General features: G+C 52.3%; 1 protein-coding gene across 1 annotated transcript in view; it reads right to left on the bottom strand.

Annotated features, from left to right (window-relative positions):
• Nucleotides 1-20,042, bottom strand: part of CASZ1 (castor zinc finger 1) — a 163,793-nt gene that overhangs the window by 99,346 nt on the left and 44,405 nt on the right. The window contains exon 2 of the mRNA XM_030507634.1: nucleotides 4,622-4,707. Within this exon, the coding sequence (XP_030363494.1) occupies nucleotides 4,622-4,625 (4 nt within the window). The 5' untranslated portion in view covers nucleotides 4,626-4,707. The remainder of the gene's footprint in view (nucleotides 1-4,621; nucleotides 4,708-20,042) is intronic.

Genomic DNA, 20,042 nt, shown 5'->3' with positions numbered 1-20,042 from the left:
CTCCTGCAGACTCCAGCATGTCACAGAGTGCTGAAATCACAGCTCCACCTTCCTAGGGGGGAAATAAGGTACCAGGAATGAAAGGATTTAGCCAAGGCCAAGCTTGAGATATATATATATAAAAATACATAATTCAGGGCTTCTCCCTCCTGATGTCTCTGCATCCCGGTGCTGTCTTCCTCATGAGCACAATATTCCTACGCTTTTATCTTTGAAACCCCAGGAAAAGTGTCCACCTCCCTCACATCCTCTTACACTGAAATTAAAGGAAAAAGCAAAGGCAAGCATGGTGTGAAAACATGTGGGTTCCGTGATACTGTCTTCTCATCCTGCCACTAGCAACAAGTGCCTAAATGCAAAGTGTACATTAATTTAGTATTGAGCAGCTGGAAAAAAACTGTAGATAGAGCAGACAGGGAAGAGGGGGGGCTCAGACACAAGGAGAAATCACAGGAATAGGGTCAAATATGATACCTTCCCCCTGCTTCCCAAGCTGGATCCTTCTCCCAGGCCAACAGTGGCACCCTGCTCGCTGGGTGACAGCCATGCTGGGCAGCCCCCACCATGCTCCTGCTCCCCCTCCCCGAGAAGAAGTTGTCAGCAGAACCTGTTGGAGCAGGGGCTCGTTGACTGCTGCCTGTCCATTACAGCCCAGATTATAAGCATATTGCACAGTGCTCTCTGCACGGTGCTGGGGAAATCCAATACGCTGAAAGGTTAATGCAATCAATTAGGGTGACAAGGAAGTAGAGTAAAGCCTTCTGAGTAGATGAAAGGGAGAGAGAGATGGAGACAGAGAAAAGCAAAGAGAAGCAGGGGGGGAAGGAGCAAAGAAAGATGAGTGGGAGGAGGAGGAAGATGGTATATGGAGCTTGTGCTGTAGACTGCAGGGCGCTGGTGTGGCCAAGAGCACTGTCCTGCCCAGCATGGATGGGTAGTGTGATCCACAGGGCCATGGATCCATGGATCCCCAAGGCAGCAGGTGGAACAGGACTCTTCCTTCTTGGCTTCTCCTGTCCTCTCCTGCAGAGTGCAGAGCTCTGCTCAAACCTCAGCTGCCCAGGATGTCCTGCCATCAGCCTGCTCCCCAGTACCGTTCACTGGGGGACCGGCAGAACTCTCCTGTGCCTTGGCTGCCCAGCTTCCGGAAGGGATGGAAGCAACTGCTTGGGTTTAGAGCTGCCACACAAGGCAGCAAGCCATAGGGAAGCGTAAAGGGAGGAGAAAGAGGGAACAGGAAGGACAGAGAGAACTTCCTCTGGATGTTCATACACTCTGTGCAAGGAGAAAAGGAAGGATGAAGATGTGCCATCTATATAAACCTCCTAGCTATACACTGGTCATCACCAGCCACTTGCCTGACCCTGACAAGGAATTTCGGCCTGGCTGTGTGGGAGCTCAGCCCTGCCAGTCTTAGAGCACCCTAAGGGAGGAGAGACCTCTTCTCTCTTACTCTTCCTGCCTCCTTCCATCCTGCGAAGCCAGAGGACAAACCCCTACCAAACCCCATCCGCAGCCGGTTCACCTCTGCCTGCAGACAGCTTGATGAGGCAGCAGCGGTGCTCAGCTGCCAACCCAGCACGGAGATCCCGATATCCCACCGTGCATCCTGCTGCTCCATCCTGCAGGGCACAGGCCTTTCCCAGGGGCATTCAGCTTAGGGGAGAGCCCATCCTTCCCCATGGCTGAGCTCCTGCTCCCTGACCTCCCAGCAGCACAGTACTTCATTAACCTGTGCTGACAGGTCAGAGCCAGCACAGCCCCTTCCTACCACGGCTCCTGCTCACACTCAGCCCGGCCTAGGAGAACGTGACACCAGCTCATTAGGACAAATTATTACTCTATAACCCCTGCTGCAATGTCCCTTAATACGCCTATTTAGCAAGAGACAAGTCCTGGTGGGCTCCTCGGCATTAAAACAACCTCACAAATCACCAGAGGCAAAAGCACTGTGATCTTTGCTCCTGGGGGCTGAGAAGAGGGTGGCTGTGCCCCGGCTGGGTGCTGGAGGGGCACAGTGCTGTCCTGTTCTGCTCCAAAGGGAAACTCCTGGCTTTGCTGGGGGTGTTTTGTGGCTCAAAGTTACTGAAACACACCCAGTTTCAGCACAATGCGATGTTCACCAGTTAAGATCCACTTCATAAGTATTCTGGGATGCCCATTCAAACTGCTCTGCCTAACTCTGCCCTCCAGCACTACCATCAGTATCATGTTCCATGTGAGGCTTACAAGATTCCTGTTTCCCTGTGATAGATGTGAAGTCAGTGCCTGGCTTCACAAATTCATCCACAACTCTAACCCTACTTACACAATAACCAGCAAAGCCAGCGAGCAAGTTTGGAAGCTGAGGCTGTTGGCAGGCACTGTGTGCTGCCTCCCCATGTAAGGCTGTGCTACGTTTCGGGGGAGTAAAGCCCACTGCACATGAAAGCAGTCAGCTTGCACCTTGCAGGGAGAACAGGACTGCAGGCTTCTGGGGCTAATCCAGAGATTACAGAACCTCCACAGTTTGGGGCACAGTGAATGAGATATCACAGGGGAAGACAGGAACACGGGCAAATGTCAGAGGAAGGCTGCTACTGAACAGGAACAGAGAGCATGAGGAAATCAACCTCCAGCCTGACCTTTAGGAGAGGGAAAAGGGAGAAAGGAACAGTGATTCGTGTAACAGTGCCAAAGAGGAGAGAGAAGGGGCAGGAGATAGTTAGGATGAAAAGTAACAGAAGAAAGAGAAGAAAGTGTGAGGAGCAAGCAATGCTGGGCCCAGAGGAGAGCAGAATGAGAGCAAACGGATGGTGAAATGAGGGAGCTGAGAGAAAGAGGGAGGGAAAGGAGGAGAAAAGAGCAAGAATAGCCACGCAGCGAGGAGCACGCGGGCGAGGCAGAGCGCTGTAACCAGGGTTGTGAAGCATGAAAAGGGAAGAATCTGCCTGTTCCTTTCAGCACTCGGAGCATGGCGCTCGGTGGTGACCTACACTGTGCCCGGCTGTGATCACGTTTTCAGGGCCACTGCCTGCCGATCCCAAACAATGATGGGGAGCCTTTGAAGTCACAGAAAGAAGCCGCAATGGGAACTGGGCACTTTCTCTTTTTTTTTTTTTTTTACTTCTTTTTTTAACCCCCTCCCTATTTTTTTACAGGCCGGGGGAAGGAGGGAGGAAAAGGAAGGCCTGGAGTGGTGGGGGGAAGGTTGGAGGAGAGGTTGCAAGGACAAAACAGAGAGTTGCTCTCAGCGGGGTGCCCCGAAACGAGAGAGACAAAAAGAAAACAAACAGTTTATGAGTAGGGCACATGCTGCCTGTGTCTGCGTGCCCCGCGCTGCCGGCCCCCCGTGCTCCCAGGGAGGCTTCTGTTCCCCAGCAATGATGGATGGACGCGCAGGGCCATTCAGGCCTGCCATGTTCAGCAGTGGTATTTACATAACACTGGCCTTCCACCGGTCACCTCTGACACTGGCTTGGGGCCCCCTCCCACCCCAGCCAGCCCGGGCCCCTCTGGTACCGCCTGGACTCAGCCCATGGGCTTCCCAGCGCTGGGGCTTGGGGGTCTCAACTGCTGCACAGATGCTGTGGGTGCTGACACAGAGCAGTGAGTGCTCCTGGCACCTCTGAGGTGATGTCCCACCGGGCAGAGCGCTCCCCAGCCTCCTCTCTGCCACTGCCACTCCAGCCCTGGCATGTCTCAGCCTTGTCTTGGTGCCAGGAGCAATGGGAGAGGCTGGATTTGGCGGTGCTGCAGAGGGTACCCAGTGTGGTACCCCATGTCTTCCCAGTGTGGAGACATGGGAAAGACAGTGGGGGCTCTTTGGGTGACACACAAGGGAGCCCTGTGCTGCCTCTCTTAGAGGCAAGGACAGCAGGAGCTGCCTTGGGTGGCAGGGACTTCTCAGTGACCACCACCTGAGGTGGCACAGGGACTGTTACCCACCACATGGAGATGAGGCTTTCAAGAGAGGCAATCACTTTTCATTTCCCTGGGCTCTAGGACTCTTACCAGACAGGGACTAGCGACCATCCAGCTCTAGGAGACTGCAAAGTTGGGTCTAGGTAGAAGAGGTAAGGGTCTAGGTAAAGGGAAAACCCAGAAAACATAAGATTCTGCTGGAGACAGAGAGCTGCTTCCATCATACCAGCATGGTGCTGCAGCCTGAATAGATAAAAATGTGCCAGAGGAGGAGGAGAGCACGCACATCACCATCTTAAATTATGTGAACTGAGCTCAGCAAAACTTCACAGTAGATGGAGACTGCATCCTATCCAGTGAAAGGACCTTATTCATCTCCCACCAGCCCACATGGACGAAGACAAAGCCGTATCCTCCTCACCAAAGCACTTTTACACACTTATTTATCTGTAAAGATAGAAGCAGTAAAGAAGGTACTGAAGAGACCCCACAGTGACTAAACCAGGTGCCCAGAAAAACTGGTGTACAAAGACAAAGACACGATTAGGACACACATGGGCCATGTCTGCATTAGACCTTCTCCCATTTTCACCTCCCTTTAAGACTAACAATGGTCCAATGCCAGAAGTTCCAGTGCAGACACAGCCACAATAAGCAGACCATAAAGTGTGCGAGACACACGGAGGAAAAGAGAACCCAGGAGGGCGTAGTGACATACCCATTGCAGTCTGAAGTCTCTCCTACCTTTCGGAGATTTCAAGGCCTGGTTTCTTGCCTCGTTTTTAGCTCTAAATTCACTTCATCCTGGAGAGGGAAGAGAAAGGACCCAGTCAGTGCACAGGGCACATGTGACCAAGAGCCAAGGCGCAGACACTCACAAAAGCAGGGTGAGAACCAGCATGGGGCGTTCAGACTTTGCACGGGAACAAAGTGCTTCCCTGCTCCTGGCTGCATCATGCAGTGCCATGCACACCATGAGACACACAGCACTCCTGCATTTCCCTGGGCATGAGACTCCTAACAAGGCCTAGGAATGCTTTAGCATGGAGCGAGCAGATATTCCTGGCCTGAATCCTGCTTCCCAGGTACCGGAGACAGACCTAGTGCTGCTCTGCACCATACTCTGCCCACACATCCAAGGGTGCCTTCTGCTCCATGTCAGATCTTTCCCTTTCCAATGCTCCCATTTCCTCTGCTGATCCCTCTTTCCCAGAGGTTCACCACTGTGCTAATGCAGAGGCCTTCTTTGCACACCAACAGGGCACAAGATGATGGGGTGCAGGGCTGGGTCCCACTGAACCTCCTTATCCACTCATCTGTGCATCTTCCTGGAAAATGCAGACCGTGAGGAGGAAAGAGAAAAGGGACAGGGGAAAACAAGTCACAGCAAACCACATGAAAGGTAAATTGAATTATTTAAAACCATATGTTCCAAAAATGTGACAGAGCATAAAAGCACTGCCATGAGACTTCTGGAGGGGGTTATCCTGCACAGGCAGGGTGGGAGGGGAGCTCCACAGCCAGACAGACAGGGACTTCCCTCTCCCAGAGCTGGAAGGTGGCAGGGAGCACACGGTGGTTTCACGCACAATGGCATGGGTGCTTGGCCCACTCCTGCAGCCTCTGTTTTGCAACCCTGCCAAAACAGCTATCGCAACTGCCCGGGACGTGGCAGTGAAATGGAAACCAGCCCGAGGTCGCACACAGGAGCCCCTGTGCCATGCACCAGCTCTCAGCACAGCTCCCTCTGCCCTGTAGGGACCCTGCTTCAGCTCCTTGGCAAGCAGAAGGGGCAGAGACTTGGTTCTGGGGCCTCGGTGCTGGGTGCGTGTGGACGCCTCCTCCCGTCACTCACACCACCGCTGCCTGCTCGCTGCGCCAGAGATAGATGCCTGGTGCTGGCTGGGACCCAGAGCGGGAGGGAGCCGGAGAGATATCCCAGATGGATGGATGGACGCAGAGCGCAGGGAGCCCCTTGGGTGAGGAAGGTGCATAACAAGCCTGGCTCCTTCCTTCCCCGCTCAAACCCTGGCGCTAACAAGGCTGAGAGCACAGCTGGAGTAACAGCTCCCCTGCTTGAGGTCCTTCTCCCACCCTGGCACCCTCTGTCCTTCTGGCTCTCTCATCCCTCTCCCACCTTTTCCTTCCCTTTGTTCTCCCTTTCTTCCTTGCTCTTTCCATCGCTGTCTCTGCCATTCTGTCCTGCTCTTGTCTCTCTCCCTCCCTCGTGTTCTCTCCCCCTTTCCCCAGCTCTCTGCTGTAACTCTCTCAGCCTTCCCAGCTTCGCTCCCTCGCCCTGTGCACGGTCAATTCTTAGGTTTGTGTTTTTAATTGTTGTTTTGTTGTTTTTTTTCACTCCCCTTCTTTCGGCTGCAGCTTATCAATGATGCAAGAGGAATAACGCCAATTTACTTAGAATGTGTAATCCCCAAATCAGATTGGGGGATTGTATGAGGCAATATGACCTTGCATATGTCTCCATTAAAGCCAGCCAGGCCTCCTCTTGTATTCTGTGTTCCCAGTACATATTTAGACAGATAACGCTAATTGTACTTGACATGTCCTCTTAAAGATGGACTCTTCCCTCCCCCAGCTCTGCCTGCTTCCCTGCCTGACAATGCACCAGAGCAGAGCTCGCAGCGCGGCACGGCACAGCATGGCACAGCACGGCACAGCATGGCACAGCATGGCACAGCACAGCGGGGCTGGTGGCCGGGTGGGCATCCGGCACAGCCCGCACACCCAGCTCCACTGTGAGAGCACCAGCCGGTGCTGCATCCTTCCCTGTGGGAAGCAGGAACAGCCAGCACGGACAGGGCAAGGAGCAGGGGGAGCGCTGCTGGGACATGGTTAATCTGGGATTACACACTGTTCCTGTGGCAATCTTGGATTGTCCAGAAAATGAGCAATGTGTTGCCAAATCTAAAGCTATGGGTGTCACCTCACCCTGCCCCTCATCCTGCTTACCCCACTGCCACCCTTGCTCCTCCTTCTCCTCTCCACCTCATTCCTGCCTCACTGCTCTCCTCCATGGGGCTTCCCCTTTCACTTGCTCCAGCCCCATCCTCTGCTTTGGGAGACCAAGTGCTGGCTCCTTCCTGAGCCAGAGGGAGATAAAATGTTTTGGAGACAGGCCCCAGTCACACAATGCCCCTCACCAGAAAGTACAAAGCTCCAAAGCATTCAAACAAAGAGAGGAGATGTGCTTGCCATGACCATCTTCAAAGCCTCCCTCCTTTCCAAGGGAGGGCTTCCACCCCACACCTCTCAGCTCCCACATCTGGGCATGACGCTCTTTGGTTAAATATCTGTATTTGGCTTCTGGCTTGAGGATCCCAGCTCCAGCTTCTGGGGAGCACTGTGAAGGAATCATGAAATAGTTTGGGTTGGAAGGGACCTTTAAAGGTTATTTAGTCCAACCCCCCTGCAATGAGCACAGACATCTTCCACTAGATGAGGCTGCTCAGAGCCCTGTCCAACCTGACCTTGAACACCTCCAGGCATGTGGCATCTACCACCTCTCTGGGAAACCTGTGTCAGTGCCTCACCACCCTCAGTGTAAAAAATTTCTTCCTTCTATTATCTCCCCTCTTTTAGTTCCAAACCATCACCCCTTGTCCTACTGCAACAGCCGCTGCTAAAAAGTTTGCACCCATCTTTCTTACAAGTCCCCTTTAATTACAAAGGCTGCCTCTTCCCCGTGCCTGCTGTTCATCCCTGCTCTAGAGCAGACAAGCAGGAGGCAGGAGGAGGAGGAAAGCTTATTCCATGGAAACCAATGGATCCAAACTCTTCGCCAAGTGGACTCAGATTTCTTTTTTATTCCTTCCCCTTGACACAACATCCTAATTCGACTTTTTCAGTATCTTTCCTTCAACAACCTTTTTTCCTTCCTCCCCTTCCTACCCGGCAACTGCGCATTTATTAATTCATGAGGCACTAATTAGTTCTTTGTTTAATTTTGTGTTAAACAGACTGACCGGAATGATAACGACTTGCAGCGTTGCATTACGGTCCCCAACCGCCCCTGTTTTCTGACAACAAGGGAGCGCAGTGAGACTGGCGTGATGAACCCCAATTCCCACTCCAGTTGCACTTCATTAAGTCAAAATGTGACAAGAAGCTTAGAGAGCAACTTTCAGATCGGATCGCACATAACAATTGGGCAGGAAACTTTCCGAGGGGGAAGCGGGAGAGGCGCTGGCAGCGAAGGCTGGCACCGCACACAATTCCTGCTGCGCCTGCCTTAAAGGAGCCGGCTCGGGCTGCCGGCCGAGGCAGGATGAAGGCACGTGCTGGCAGCAAGGGGTGCCAGGGGAGGAAGAGGAGAGGAAGGGCTGCAAGCCAAGCCAAATGCACAGCAGGGCAAGAGGCATCACTGCCTTTCTGCTCCCCTCGGTTTCATTTGCCACGGTGGGTTGAGTTGGCAGCATGTGGGATGCGCAACTGAGGAACCCAGTGGGATAATCTCTCAGTGAGCCACTGCAAGAACTCTGAGGGCATCTTTAGGCACTTTCAGCTCCATGCCTCAGTTTCCCTCCTGTAGCTCTATGGTGAAAGAGCTGGTGATCCTCAGCTGCTATTCAAGTATAATAACTACACAATCATAGAATAGTTTGGGTTGGAAGGGCCCTTCAAAGGTCATCTAGTCCAACCCCCCTACAATGAACCCCCTACAATGTTCTAGATGAACATCTTCAACTAGATCAGGTTGCCCAGAACCATATCTCCTGAACTGCAAAGGGAGAAGTCAAATATTGGCACCCACATTGCTAAAATGAGAAGTGAAGGGTCAGCTCTGACACCAGGGAGAGGCACAGTGACTCTCATGGGGAAGGAGCTGAGCCTTCCTTTAGCGTTGCACAGCACCTGATGTTTCAGTGGCACTACCCATTTCTGAAACCGTCCTGATCATCAAGTATCAGCAATAAACTTGGTAAGGCACAAAACAAGTGAGTAAAGCACCCTGAGCTCAGCCCTACGGGTAGGAATAGAGCCACCACCAGCCCATACTTGAGCTCTCTCTGCTGATGCTCCAAGTGCCTCTTCAATAGGAGCTACTGCACAGGGTATGGGCACATGGTCACACACCCGGCCTGGCCCAAGCCTCACCTGGCCCAAAAAAGTCTGAGCATGAGTTATTCCTCAGCACTGCCCAACCTGGGACTGACACAGCCCAGGCTGAGCCGGACCTGCCCCAGTCTTGCTCGCACATGAAGGTGTGCAGCGTATGGCCAACTCCTTGAGCCCCTTCTGGCTCACTGAGCGCAGTGAAATGTAAACAGCCTACAAGAAAGGGAAAAGGGTCTTAAACCACCTCCTGAGAGGGTGGGTGGGTGTCAAAAGCAAAGGAGGACTTCCCAAGTGCACAGAACATGGAAGTTCAAAATGCACCTTCTGCTATTGCATGGAAATCAGCTGTGGGAACAAGCCAAAATCACACAGAAGTGAAACAAGCTGTAAGGTCTCAATGCCTTTCTAGCAGGAATTTTTCCACACTTCTCCCTCATCCCTCTCCCTAGGAAGACTCATCCCTAGCCTTGTTCTGCAGAGGCCCGAAGCTCAACCAAGGCACAAAACACTGGCAAAGCCACATGAAGGACTCTCTTGAGGGTCAGCATCAGGCCTGAGGAGTGACACTTGAGCTGTGTGGATGTACACAGCATGTCCTGAACAGGGACAGAGGAGCGAGCACTGCGACCAAAGCCTCTGAGCCTTGGGGCTGCTGCACAGCATCAAGTCTGTACGTGCATTATCAGTGTTCTCACCTGGGTGAGCCCTAAACGTACAAGTCTTTGGGAATGGAGCCAGGCTGCAGCAAGGTATCACGGCACGGTGTTTGCCAGTGCACTCACAGCTGAACGACACACGGATCTGCTGGCAGACGTGTTTGTGCTGGCTTCCATCTTTCATGAGTCTGGAATGCAGCAGGGACCTCTGTGACTGACAAAAAGGCTGTTTCTCCATGACAGAAATCCCAGGAAGACACCAGATCTCTCTGATTTCAGCTCTACATGTGCTCTGGATCCCATAAAAAGGCACATGTAGATATTAACACTCAGCTGGAGGGTTGGACTGGTATCCAGAAACGGCAAAAGCACCCATTAACACCTAAAGCAAGGACAACAAGGTCCAAGATTGTTGGGGGAAAGAAACACTACCTACTGTCACCAGTCCAAGAAGCCTTCTTGGTTTTGCAGAAGAGCTGGAATATCCTGGCTGCTCTACAGATACAGTTGGGCCTTGTCATCTGCTGAGTAGATGTGTCAGAACAAAAGGCAGATACAAACCTCATCTCTCTCCTCTGTGAGCCCAGCCTTGGCTCTGGACCCACGGACCCTGTCTGGGCACTGATGCTGAAAGGAATGAGGCTCACTCCCTCTCTCAGGAGTGAGGGGATGGGGCAGAGGCACAGAAATGTCCCCAGACTGGCCCAAGCTTGTCCTGAGCAGGAGGAAAAGCTGGTAAGACAAGGAGAGGAACCAGACAAGCAACAGGGCAGCACGAGGGGCAGCTGAAGGACACACCGAGATTCCCAGGATAGAGTCCACACATCACACCCAGCTATCACCTCCTGCTGATCTTGGGTTGCTGAGGGAATATCCCATGGGCAGAAGGAGAGAGAAACTCCTGTTATCTCCTCTTTCCCCCTCTCCTGGCTTCCATTACAAGGCAATACCAGTAGCACAATCAAACCAACTACATCCACTCACTGTCAGGGCTGCCAGGGCTCTCAGCAAAGTTTTGTGCTGAAAATGAGGGTAACAAGCATCCCAACTAGGTCATGGTCTAACCCTTCTTCCCAATGCAACATGCTCAAATGTCCCAGACTCCATCCTCAATCCTCTTTAACCAGGAAAACTCTCCTGCCAGGATTACAGGCCCGCTGCCCCCCTCCTCTTCCCCTCCATCTGGCTGGGAGCAGCCTGGGACCGAGTGCTCTTCCCAGCCCTGGGAGAACCCTGCAGTTTCTCTCTCATAAAAAAGAAAAATGGGAGCTATAAAAAAGGCAAAGAAAAGAAAAGCAAAGCAAAGGGAAATCAGTGCAAAGGAAGAAAAGAGCAAAGCCCCCCCTCCCTTCCCACCCCAGCCCCATTACCTGCCTTTTAGCACTGGGTAGAGCTGCCTGCTTATTGCTCCCAAGGACTCCCCCTCGGCACAGCATTCCCCAGGGAAATCCTGCCCTGTCTCTCACCCTTTCCCCCTCTGCTCAAACCTGTTGAGCAGAGCCCAGTCCAGCTCAATAAAGGTGATGCAGAAAGGAGGAGGAAAACCAGTGCTAGGCAGTAGAAAGGGGACAGGGGCCACCCTGAAGCTCAGCGCCCATCACAAACCTCTGGAGTGCTAGAGCAGGCACTGGAGCCAGGACAGAGGGATGGGAGACAGCAGCCCTGCAGATCCCAATCCACCGCTGGTCCCAGCTTCCCTGATGGCATCCAGGACCAGGAAAGGCTCCTTACCTCACCTCACAGCAGAGCTACGGCACTGCCCAGCACAGCAGGAGAGGTGCCAAGGGAGGATCCTAAGGAGTTCACCTCCCAACCCAACATGTGTAAAGCACAGCAGTCCCCAAACTTGGCATTCGGCAGCCCTGGGCTGGTTCCTGCTAATTTGCTGTCAGGCTGCCTAAGCAAACCAATTAAAACTAATCATTAATTATAAAAAAGAGAGAGAGCAAAAGACCCTGCACAAATGGAGAACTGGAAAGGGCATGGGGAAAAGAAGGACAGGAGGGAGCAGAGTGAAAGAAGAGAGCTTGAGAAAGAAAAAAAGGGCTTTAAAACTCCCAGCACAGAGACTTGGATGAAGGTAGCAGAAGGGCAAGTGGTCTCCTAGGGCAGGGTGGGGAGAGGCAGAGGTGAGGGAAAAGTGACAGGGATGGTGGGGCGCATGGAAAGACCATGTCCTGCTGCAGTGGAAGCCGGCACTACTGACATAGCCACGAGGCCAGCTCCGTGCTCCCTTCACTGTCCAGGCCCTACCATAGCCAGAGGGACATGACCTGCAGATAGGCAGAGGAGCAGGGACTTGCCGACCTGCAGAGAGGAGGAGGAGGAGGAGGAGGAGGGTGCCAGGGGAGCAGAGCAGGTACGGAGGATGCGCACCACGGACGCGCACCAGGACACATCCCTCCACATCAGGGCTACCAGCTCTCCTGGAGCAAATGCCTTGGACGGGGATGAAAAATGGGGCATTTATGCAAAGCTCCTGATTATGCAGAGCCCGGCCCCGCCGCTCCCGCTGGCTCCCCACAAGCTCCCCACAGAACCCCGGCAGCTGCCAGCGCCTCCCGTTTTGTTCCCCAGCCCCACACGCACGCACACGCTTCCCAACGCCCCTTTTGAAGAGCCCCAGGCCCACGTCGGCGCTGGCGGATGGCGGAGAGGTGGGAGCAGTGCCATGGAAACGGGCCCTTTCCTGGGGAATCGCGCTGCTGGGCCCCCCCCTCCTTCCCCTCCTCATCCCGGGTGCCCCCTTTGAGGAGCTGTCAGGACCCTGAGTGAGTGTCACACGACCCAAGGACCAGGCGTGACCAAGCCTATTTTCTGCCTCAAATTTGATTGATTAAAAAACTTTTTAGGAAAACCATGTTAAAAGACAAAAAAAAGAAAAAAAAAAAAAGAAAAAAAAAAAGAAGAGGAAAGAAAAAAAAATTAAACAGAAAGGGACAAGGGGGTGGGGAGAAAGGGAAAAGCCTCTGTGCTGGGTTTCCCTGGCAATAGCACCAGGGGACAAGTGTCAGAGGCAGATAAACAGCATAACCAGGCCGAAAATAAAGGTCAAAGGAAGCATGAAACTTAACACAACAGTGATTAAGATAATGATGAAGCAGGGGACCCCAGAAAAAAATCTAAGTGTGACACACAGAAACTCACATATACGCTCCAAGTGATGGCTCAAGAGAGCTGGTACGTGGGAAGAGCTGATGGAGCTCACAAGGCACCCAGGGCACCTGGACAGGAGTGGAAATGGAGGAGAAACTGAAGGGGAGGATTTGGGGAGGGGGGTCCTCAACAGGGTCTGCAGTGATAGGACAAGGGGTGATGGGTTTAAACTGAAACAGGGGAAGTTCAGGTTAGATATATGGAAGCTCTTCCCTGTGAGGGTGCTGAGGTGCTGGCACAGGGTGCCCAGAGAAGCTGTGGCTGCCCCATCCCTGGCAGTGTTCAAGGCCAGGTTGGACACAGGGGCTTGGAGCAACCTGCTCTAGTGGAAGGTGAGGAGGAAGTTCCAAGGAGACGTGTCCCTGCCTGTGGCAGGGGGTTGGAACTGGGTGAGCTTTAAGGTCCCTTCCCACCAGAACCAGTCTGGGATTCCATGATTCCTCCCAAGGCTGGTGGCTGGAGGTTGTTCCTGCCCAACACCAACAAGCCGCCAGAGCGAAGGGGGTCCATCCCAGCCAAGCAGCACTTGAATTTGCAACCAAATTCCTCAACAGTTTCCCTGGTGCCAGGAGGAGAGCCCAATGCGTGTGCACCAGGGAGGCCCTGCTGACACCGACGGACCTGTGCTGCTTTATGCTGGCTTGGGGTCTAGCTCTCTGCCTTTAAGCAACTGACATAAAACGCCTGGGAGATGCCAAGAGGGATGGTGGTCAGAGCTCCCTCTCCCTTGCCAAGGCTAATTCCGCAGAGAAATTCAGCCTCCAGAAAGGCTGAAGGATTCAGAAAGCAAGCCCAAGAATGTCATACCCTTTGGCGTTTACCTTCTCCATCTCCACACCTCAGGGATGAGCTCACATTTTCAGAGCCCAGCTCATGACTTTCAGTTGCCCGGGACTGGCTGTTATTATTGCCAAAAGGCAGCAAAGGAATGGCAAATTGTTCACCAGCTTCTCCCTCCGTGAGTCCAGGACTTTAAAGCTTGTGCAATGGAAAGCACAGAAACACAAAAGGCTTTCCAACTTTTCTGAAGCACCTTTCTATTGGGAATAACTTTAATCCCCTGGGAAGCATCCCTGCTCTGCCTTTTCTGGCACAACAGAGTCCTGATGCAGAGCTGTCTTTATAGGGATCCCAGGGGACAGGGCAGCCAGCCCCGGACTTCACCGTCCCTTGCATTGTGCCTCTAGTGCCTTCACTACCTCCCTCCTTTCCTTATGTTTGCACAGTCAGCTCAAATTCAGATGAACACTGCTCAGAAAAGGATTCTTCTTCCTGCCAAGTATCGTGGGAAAAGTAATGTTTTAGTTCAAAATGTTCTTCCATGCAGTGTTCAGCATGAGGAAAAGCAGAGAGATCTCACAAAAAGGGTTGAAGAAGCGGTCCATAGACGTTACACACACCCACAGGCACACGCTCTGAAGTTCACTTTGTCAGGAAGCTGGTTTCCATCAAATATGTTTCAACGCAGGATTTCAAGCATCATATTAATGTGTCTCCTCCCTCCCCCATCATTTATATTCATGGTCTTTTGTAAAGAATGATTCCATTAAACCACCCATGTTCCTCGCTAGGAGAAGAGTCTCAGCAGCGAGAGGAACTCCCCAAAACTCGAGCTGGGCCACGCAGGGCTTTGTGTTCATGACCACCAAAGATGCGGAGGTCAGAGAGGCTGGGGCACCACCACCTCACACCTCTGGAAGAGCAGCACATCTGGGAGTGTCAGCTCCAGACCCAAACCGCTGCTCTGATCCCCAACATGTGATTTCATCAACATCAGATCAACATCTGATCCCTTAAAAATGTGATTTGAAAACCAGGCTTTTTTAATTTCATTTTCGAGCCATTACAGTTCATGTTTTGCTGCTTTTTCTCTCCTTGGTAATCAGAAGAGCGAGAAATGTGATTAAAAACTAAAAGAACCCAAACAAACAATGAAAGCTGAGATTCTCATTGGGTCTCCTGTGTCCAGAAACATGAATTTTAAGGGAAAACACCCAATGGCCTTAGACACAGGGGTTGGCAATGTTATGTTTTGGTTGATGCTGTTAGGAAATGCACTGGTCTAAGACAGGGCAGATACTTATGAACCTACTCTTAGGTTTTCCTCCTGTGATAACCAAGATGTACCCACACTCAGATGTGTGCACACAGCCCTGGAATGGAATGAGCCAACTGCTGCTGGGGCCACGTGTGTGAAACTGTCTTAAAGTCAAAATCCCCTCAATGACAGAGCTGGTTCCATTTGACTTTCTGCAAGGAAAACCCACTCCATCTCTCCAAACAGACAGTGGAACCTTGAGGAGTTCTGCAGAGCTGTCAGATTGCTACTCAGCAATTAGAAGATCACTTCTATCAAAATCTTTTTTGCATTTTCCAATGAAAACGCTGCTCTACATTTCTAAAAGCTTTGTGAGGAAAAATCAGTTCCACTCTCTAACACACTTCAACTGATTTCTCTTGTTCAGAATGAAAACCCACCGAAGTTTGGCAACAAAACAGCATGAGAAAAGGAACATGCCAGATAGGAAGAAGACCTGGAGTAAAGCACAGATCCTCACCCAATGGCACATCTCCCCTCACCTCTCCTGCCAGCCTCAGCCCAGCAATGGAGCGACTTTCTCTGGCTGATGCTCTGTGATGGCAGCACCATTTGGTCCCCAATGCCCTGGGGAGCACCAGTCGGGATGGGCACATGCCATGGGCTTCCAGGCTACCAGGGAATGGCTGGGAGGGAAGACGCACTGACACGTGTGTCCCTGTTGCAGCACCAAATGATGGCGCACACCTCGCGAACGTGTGTGGAGCACACAAAACTCCCTCGCCATGGCCGAGGAACTGTCAGGAGAACACAAGCAAAAGCTGCTTCTTGACAGCGAGTCATTTATATTTTAGCTTCGTTCCATTATCCTAACGAATCCTTCATCAGCAGATGCAATATTAACAGCAGAAAATCAGCTCATTACATCCGGGGGGATTTCATCAAGTTGACAATCATATATGCAGCTACCCGAGCCTGGAGAGGACAGTGCTCTCGTTATTTAGTTATCTTGGTTTCATCTTAGAGGCTTTTTCTTTCTTTCTTTTTGGGGGTGGGGGTTGAAGGTTAGGGGGGTGCTTCCCAAACAACTGCCAGACCCCAGAGCTTTTAGGATGCTGGTCCACTGAGAGATGATCTCAGCTGGGAAATGTTCCAGCTCATCCAGTAGCTGCAGCTGTAAAGGGGAAAAAACCCTTTCACACAAGCTGCAACCTCTGGAGCTTTGAAGGCATTTCTCAGTGGAGTTCAGACTCCAGGAGGGGGTTTGCACCCCATACAGCTCCTGCCTTGTGCCCAAGAACATCTGGAGTGGCTTTGCTGGTTCTCCTGCTCCAGGCAGGACTCCACACAATGCTCTGAAGGCTCCTCTGCAGGAGTCCCTATCCAACTGCAGTGTCCCAGAGGGACGAGATACACATAAAGAGCGTGGGATTTGTGGTGAACTTCCCAAGCAAGTAACAGAAGAGGCAGTCCAGGTGAGTTGAAGGGGAGGAGAAGGGAGCAATGGGGACAGTTAAAGGATGAGGCCAGAGGATTGTGGGGCTCTTCTCTCTCCTGCCTTGTCTAGGGAGCACTAAACACTGCAGCTGAGGAAGCCAGAGCACACTGCCTGGACACCTTTAGATGATGTACCAGAACATGGCTGAAATAACCCACAGCTCCTCTTGTGCAACACCTAGGTCAAAACTTTGAGTCTTTGTTCTTCTTCCCACTGCATATTCTTGCTTTAAAACTACAGGAACAGGCATGCACTTTCCAGGGTTATTTCTATTTTTCACAGTCACTTCAGGGCTTGCAGGCTCAGAAGCCCTGCAGCAGAAGGGTTCCCTCTGCTAACCAAGGGAGCAGCCAGATGAGGGCTGACAGGAGCTCCCATGCACTGCCCCACACACACCCCAGGCAACTCAAGGTGGGGAATGGAGCATGCTCAGGGCTGCCAAAACACCAGCAACGCTGCAAAGCACGTTCGTCAGTGCCCAGCTCGGGTCTGGCTAATGCTGCCTGCAAAAGACCTCCCTGGTCTGCCTCCCCTGCTAAAGGTCTTCCTCAACAACAGCAGCCAAAGAAGTCCCTGGCACCTCCACTCCCTGCAGCCTCAGGCCTCCACACTGCCTACAAAGGAGCTTTTCTTCCCATCCTGAGATTCCCTGGAGGAACAGGGATCTCCTGCTTGTGTTCTCACTCACGCATGGTGGGCACCTTCGCCACCATGTCACACACAGCTTGGTGATTTCAGCATGAGAGCAAGAATCTGCCTTCCAGGACTTCCTCTCCATCAGGGGATGAAGCTGGAGAGACCAGTCTGGAACTGGACATGGAGCACTCATGGCAGATACCTGCTTCTGGACAAGCCTCTCTGCTGCTCAGCCTCAACCACCAAACATAGCTGAAGGAAGAAGTTGAGCTCACATCTCCTCCAGCTCAGAGGGGGCTGGGATGGGCATTTTACATTTTCCCAGCAGGGCTGGATTTCTGCACAGCAAGGAATATGTTCCCGGGATGTCAACTCCAATCTCCACTGCGCTCTGACAGATTTAAGCTCCAGTTTGTCCGACAACATCCCAAAGTGTAAGAAACTGGGGGCAGACTCTCTAATCAGGCTGTAGGACAAAGGCCCGGTCTGACCCTGTCACTTCCACTTACTCTTGCTGCCTGTCTCGCTCCCCCCTGCCCACCCTGGGCTGCCCTCCCTTCCCTAACACAGCTGGGCTAATCCTGCTCCTCCCGCGTCCAGCAAATCCTCCCCAGAGGAAACCAATCCTGGGAATTTTTATTAGATTATCAGCCTGCCAGCTCAGTGCTGGCTGGACTAATCCTAATCAGGACTGATTTCTATTAGCCACTTTCAGGGAGGAGCTATATGCTGTCCCAGCACCCCAGGCCCACGCTGGGGGAGCCCGAGGCGTCTTAGCCCATTCTATTCACATTTTCCTTGTAGAAAGGAACAAATTTAGTCCAGGATCACCAGCTGCAGCACACGCCAAGGTTGTGTGTGGGCTGTGTGCACAGAGCACACAGGAAAACTGTCTCCATCTCATCAATGAGCTGCGAGAGAAGCCAAAGGGGTCCATGCTCCACAGCCCCTCTGGCTCCGGCTCCCGGCTGGTGTGGCCACCAAGGACCAGTTAGTGCCACATGGCAAGATGCTTTGTGGCAGGGGACATGAGCCTGCTGGGTAGCAGGCTGAGATGATGGGCTCATTTCAGACAAGAGGACAAGCAGCCACAGCTTGAGTGACCAGGACAGAGCTGGCGGTGCTGGCTGAGTCAGCGAGGTCTCCATGCCCCATTACCCATGCCCAAAGCAATCTACTCTCACTTCCCTCCCCACTTTCTTAAAGCAAACCGTCTTCCAGGTATTTCTCTCCTAAACCCATTCCTGGCCCTGTAACTGACCTGTCTGAAAATGTTTTGCTCTTGGACTGAGACTGGTGAAAGTTTTGCTGTCAACTTAACAGGATTTGAGTCAAGCCACAAAGGCAGCTTGAGCAGGCAGTTCACAAGGAGGGTGTTGAGAAGAGAGGGCTGTGCTGTGTCCCCTGCCCCTGTCCTCTTGTCCCATCCACCCGCTCTGTGCTGAAAGCACAACTATTAACAGCAGCCCCCAGGGGACTCCAATGCACTTCAGATGCGATGCAGCCGCTGTGCTGCCGCAGAGCAATCACACCAGGAGCACTCAGAACAGCCGCTGTACCCAAAAGTGACCCGGGATCTTTGAAACCTCCCAGAGAAGAGGGGTCATGTAAACCTAATTGCTGTTAAGCCTCTTCTAAACCTGTCTACTCACCCTCTCACATGCCCAAATACACCATCTTTACGCTGCCTTCCAAAGGAGGATCAATCACCTGTAGGACTGAAAGCTGCATTTCCCAGGACCGTGGTCCTCTTTTGGTGCTCAAGTGAACAGGTTGCCCTCCCATATAGTAGCTACAGGGACAGCAGTGCACTAGACAAGGCTTAAACCAAGGCAAAAGAATGCCCCAAGGCTGAGACCAAGACTGTGTGTGCTTTACATCCTTAGGAGAAGCCCCATAATGAGAGCAGAGCCACAGCCCTGCCTAGAGCTCAGGACACTGCCCCTCTGCAGCCAGCTTTGCAGAGGAGAAGCACCAAACCCCAACAAGGGAAACAGATCTAACGGAGCAGCTCCACAGCCACTCCGTACTGCATCAACTCCGTACCTTGTTCCATGCTCAGGGACATTATGTAAATCATGAGTAACTGTCCAGAACATCAGGCCATAGCTTAGAGCAGCTCAAGCCCTCTTTCTCCTTTCCGGCCAGGCTCACAGCCCCAGTTTTACTCTGGTAGGTGGCAAGGTTTCCTAAGAGAGAGTTAACCAGATCCGGCTGGAATCAGAGGCTGCAGCAGGCTTCCTGATGTCAGGGAGAGAAATGGGGGACTTGGCCCAAACCCTCTAGAAACCACATCAAAAAGAGATGTGGGCGAGAGCCAAGAACAGATGATCCAACTGTGAAAGGGCTTTGTATGTGTATGTGTTTGTGTGTGTGCGTGCGTGCAAGCCGAGGAGAGGGGGGAAATCAAAAGAAAGAGAGAAAGGAAAGAGGAGGAGTAAGAACGAACAGAAGGATGGAAAGAAAAGGTGTGGAGGCACGAGATCAGGAAGGGACCAGAGCTGTGACAGTGTGTGTGGCCTGCTCGCAGGCACGCGATCAACAACAAAACATGGTAACAATATATAATAGATGCCATGTGTTAATGATAAACACGGATCAGGAGGAATACTGGGTCTGTCTCCTGCTCCTCCCGGCTCGGATCTCAAAGCACTACAGAAACATGGGGCCAGACTTGAAGCAGTAAGGGAGCATGACTCCTGTGACCTTGGTGGAGACACGGCAATGTGCATCCTTTGTAAAACCTTGCACATTCCTCCTTACAACTAGGTACTTCTTACAACTAGTTCCTACAACTACTTGACGGGTGGATGGAGCCAGGAGGTGGCTGGTTTCTTCTCCCAAGCAACAATCGATAGGACAAGAGGAAACGGCCTCAAGCTGTGCCAGGGGAGGTTTAGATGGAGCTGAGGAACAATTCCTTCCCCAGAGGGTGCTCAGGCATTGGAACAGGCTGCCCAGGGCAGTGCTGGAGTCACCGTCCCTGCAAGTGTTCACACACCGTGTAGACGAGGCCCTCAGTGCCATGGGTTAGTGGTGGCCTTGGCAGCACTGGGGAATGGTTGGACTTGACCTCAAAGGT

This window comes from Strigops habroptila, chromosome 16 (genome assembly GCF_004027225.2).
Source record: "Strigops habroptila isolate Jane chromosome 16, bStrHab1.2.pri, whole genome shotgun sequence".
In the NCBI taxonomy this organism is placed as follows: domain Eukaryota; kingdom Metazoa; phylum Chordata; class Aves; order Psittaciformes; family Psittacidae; genus Strigops; species Strigops habroptila.
This window is presented reverse-complemented; position numbering and strand designations above follow the sequence as displayed.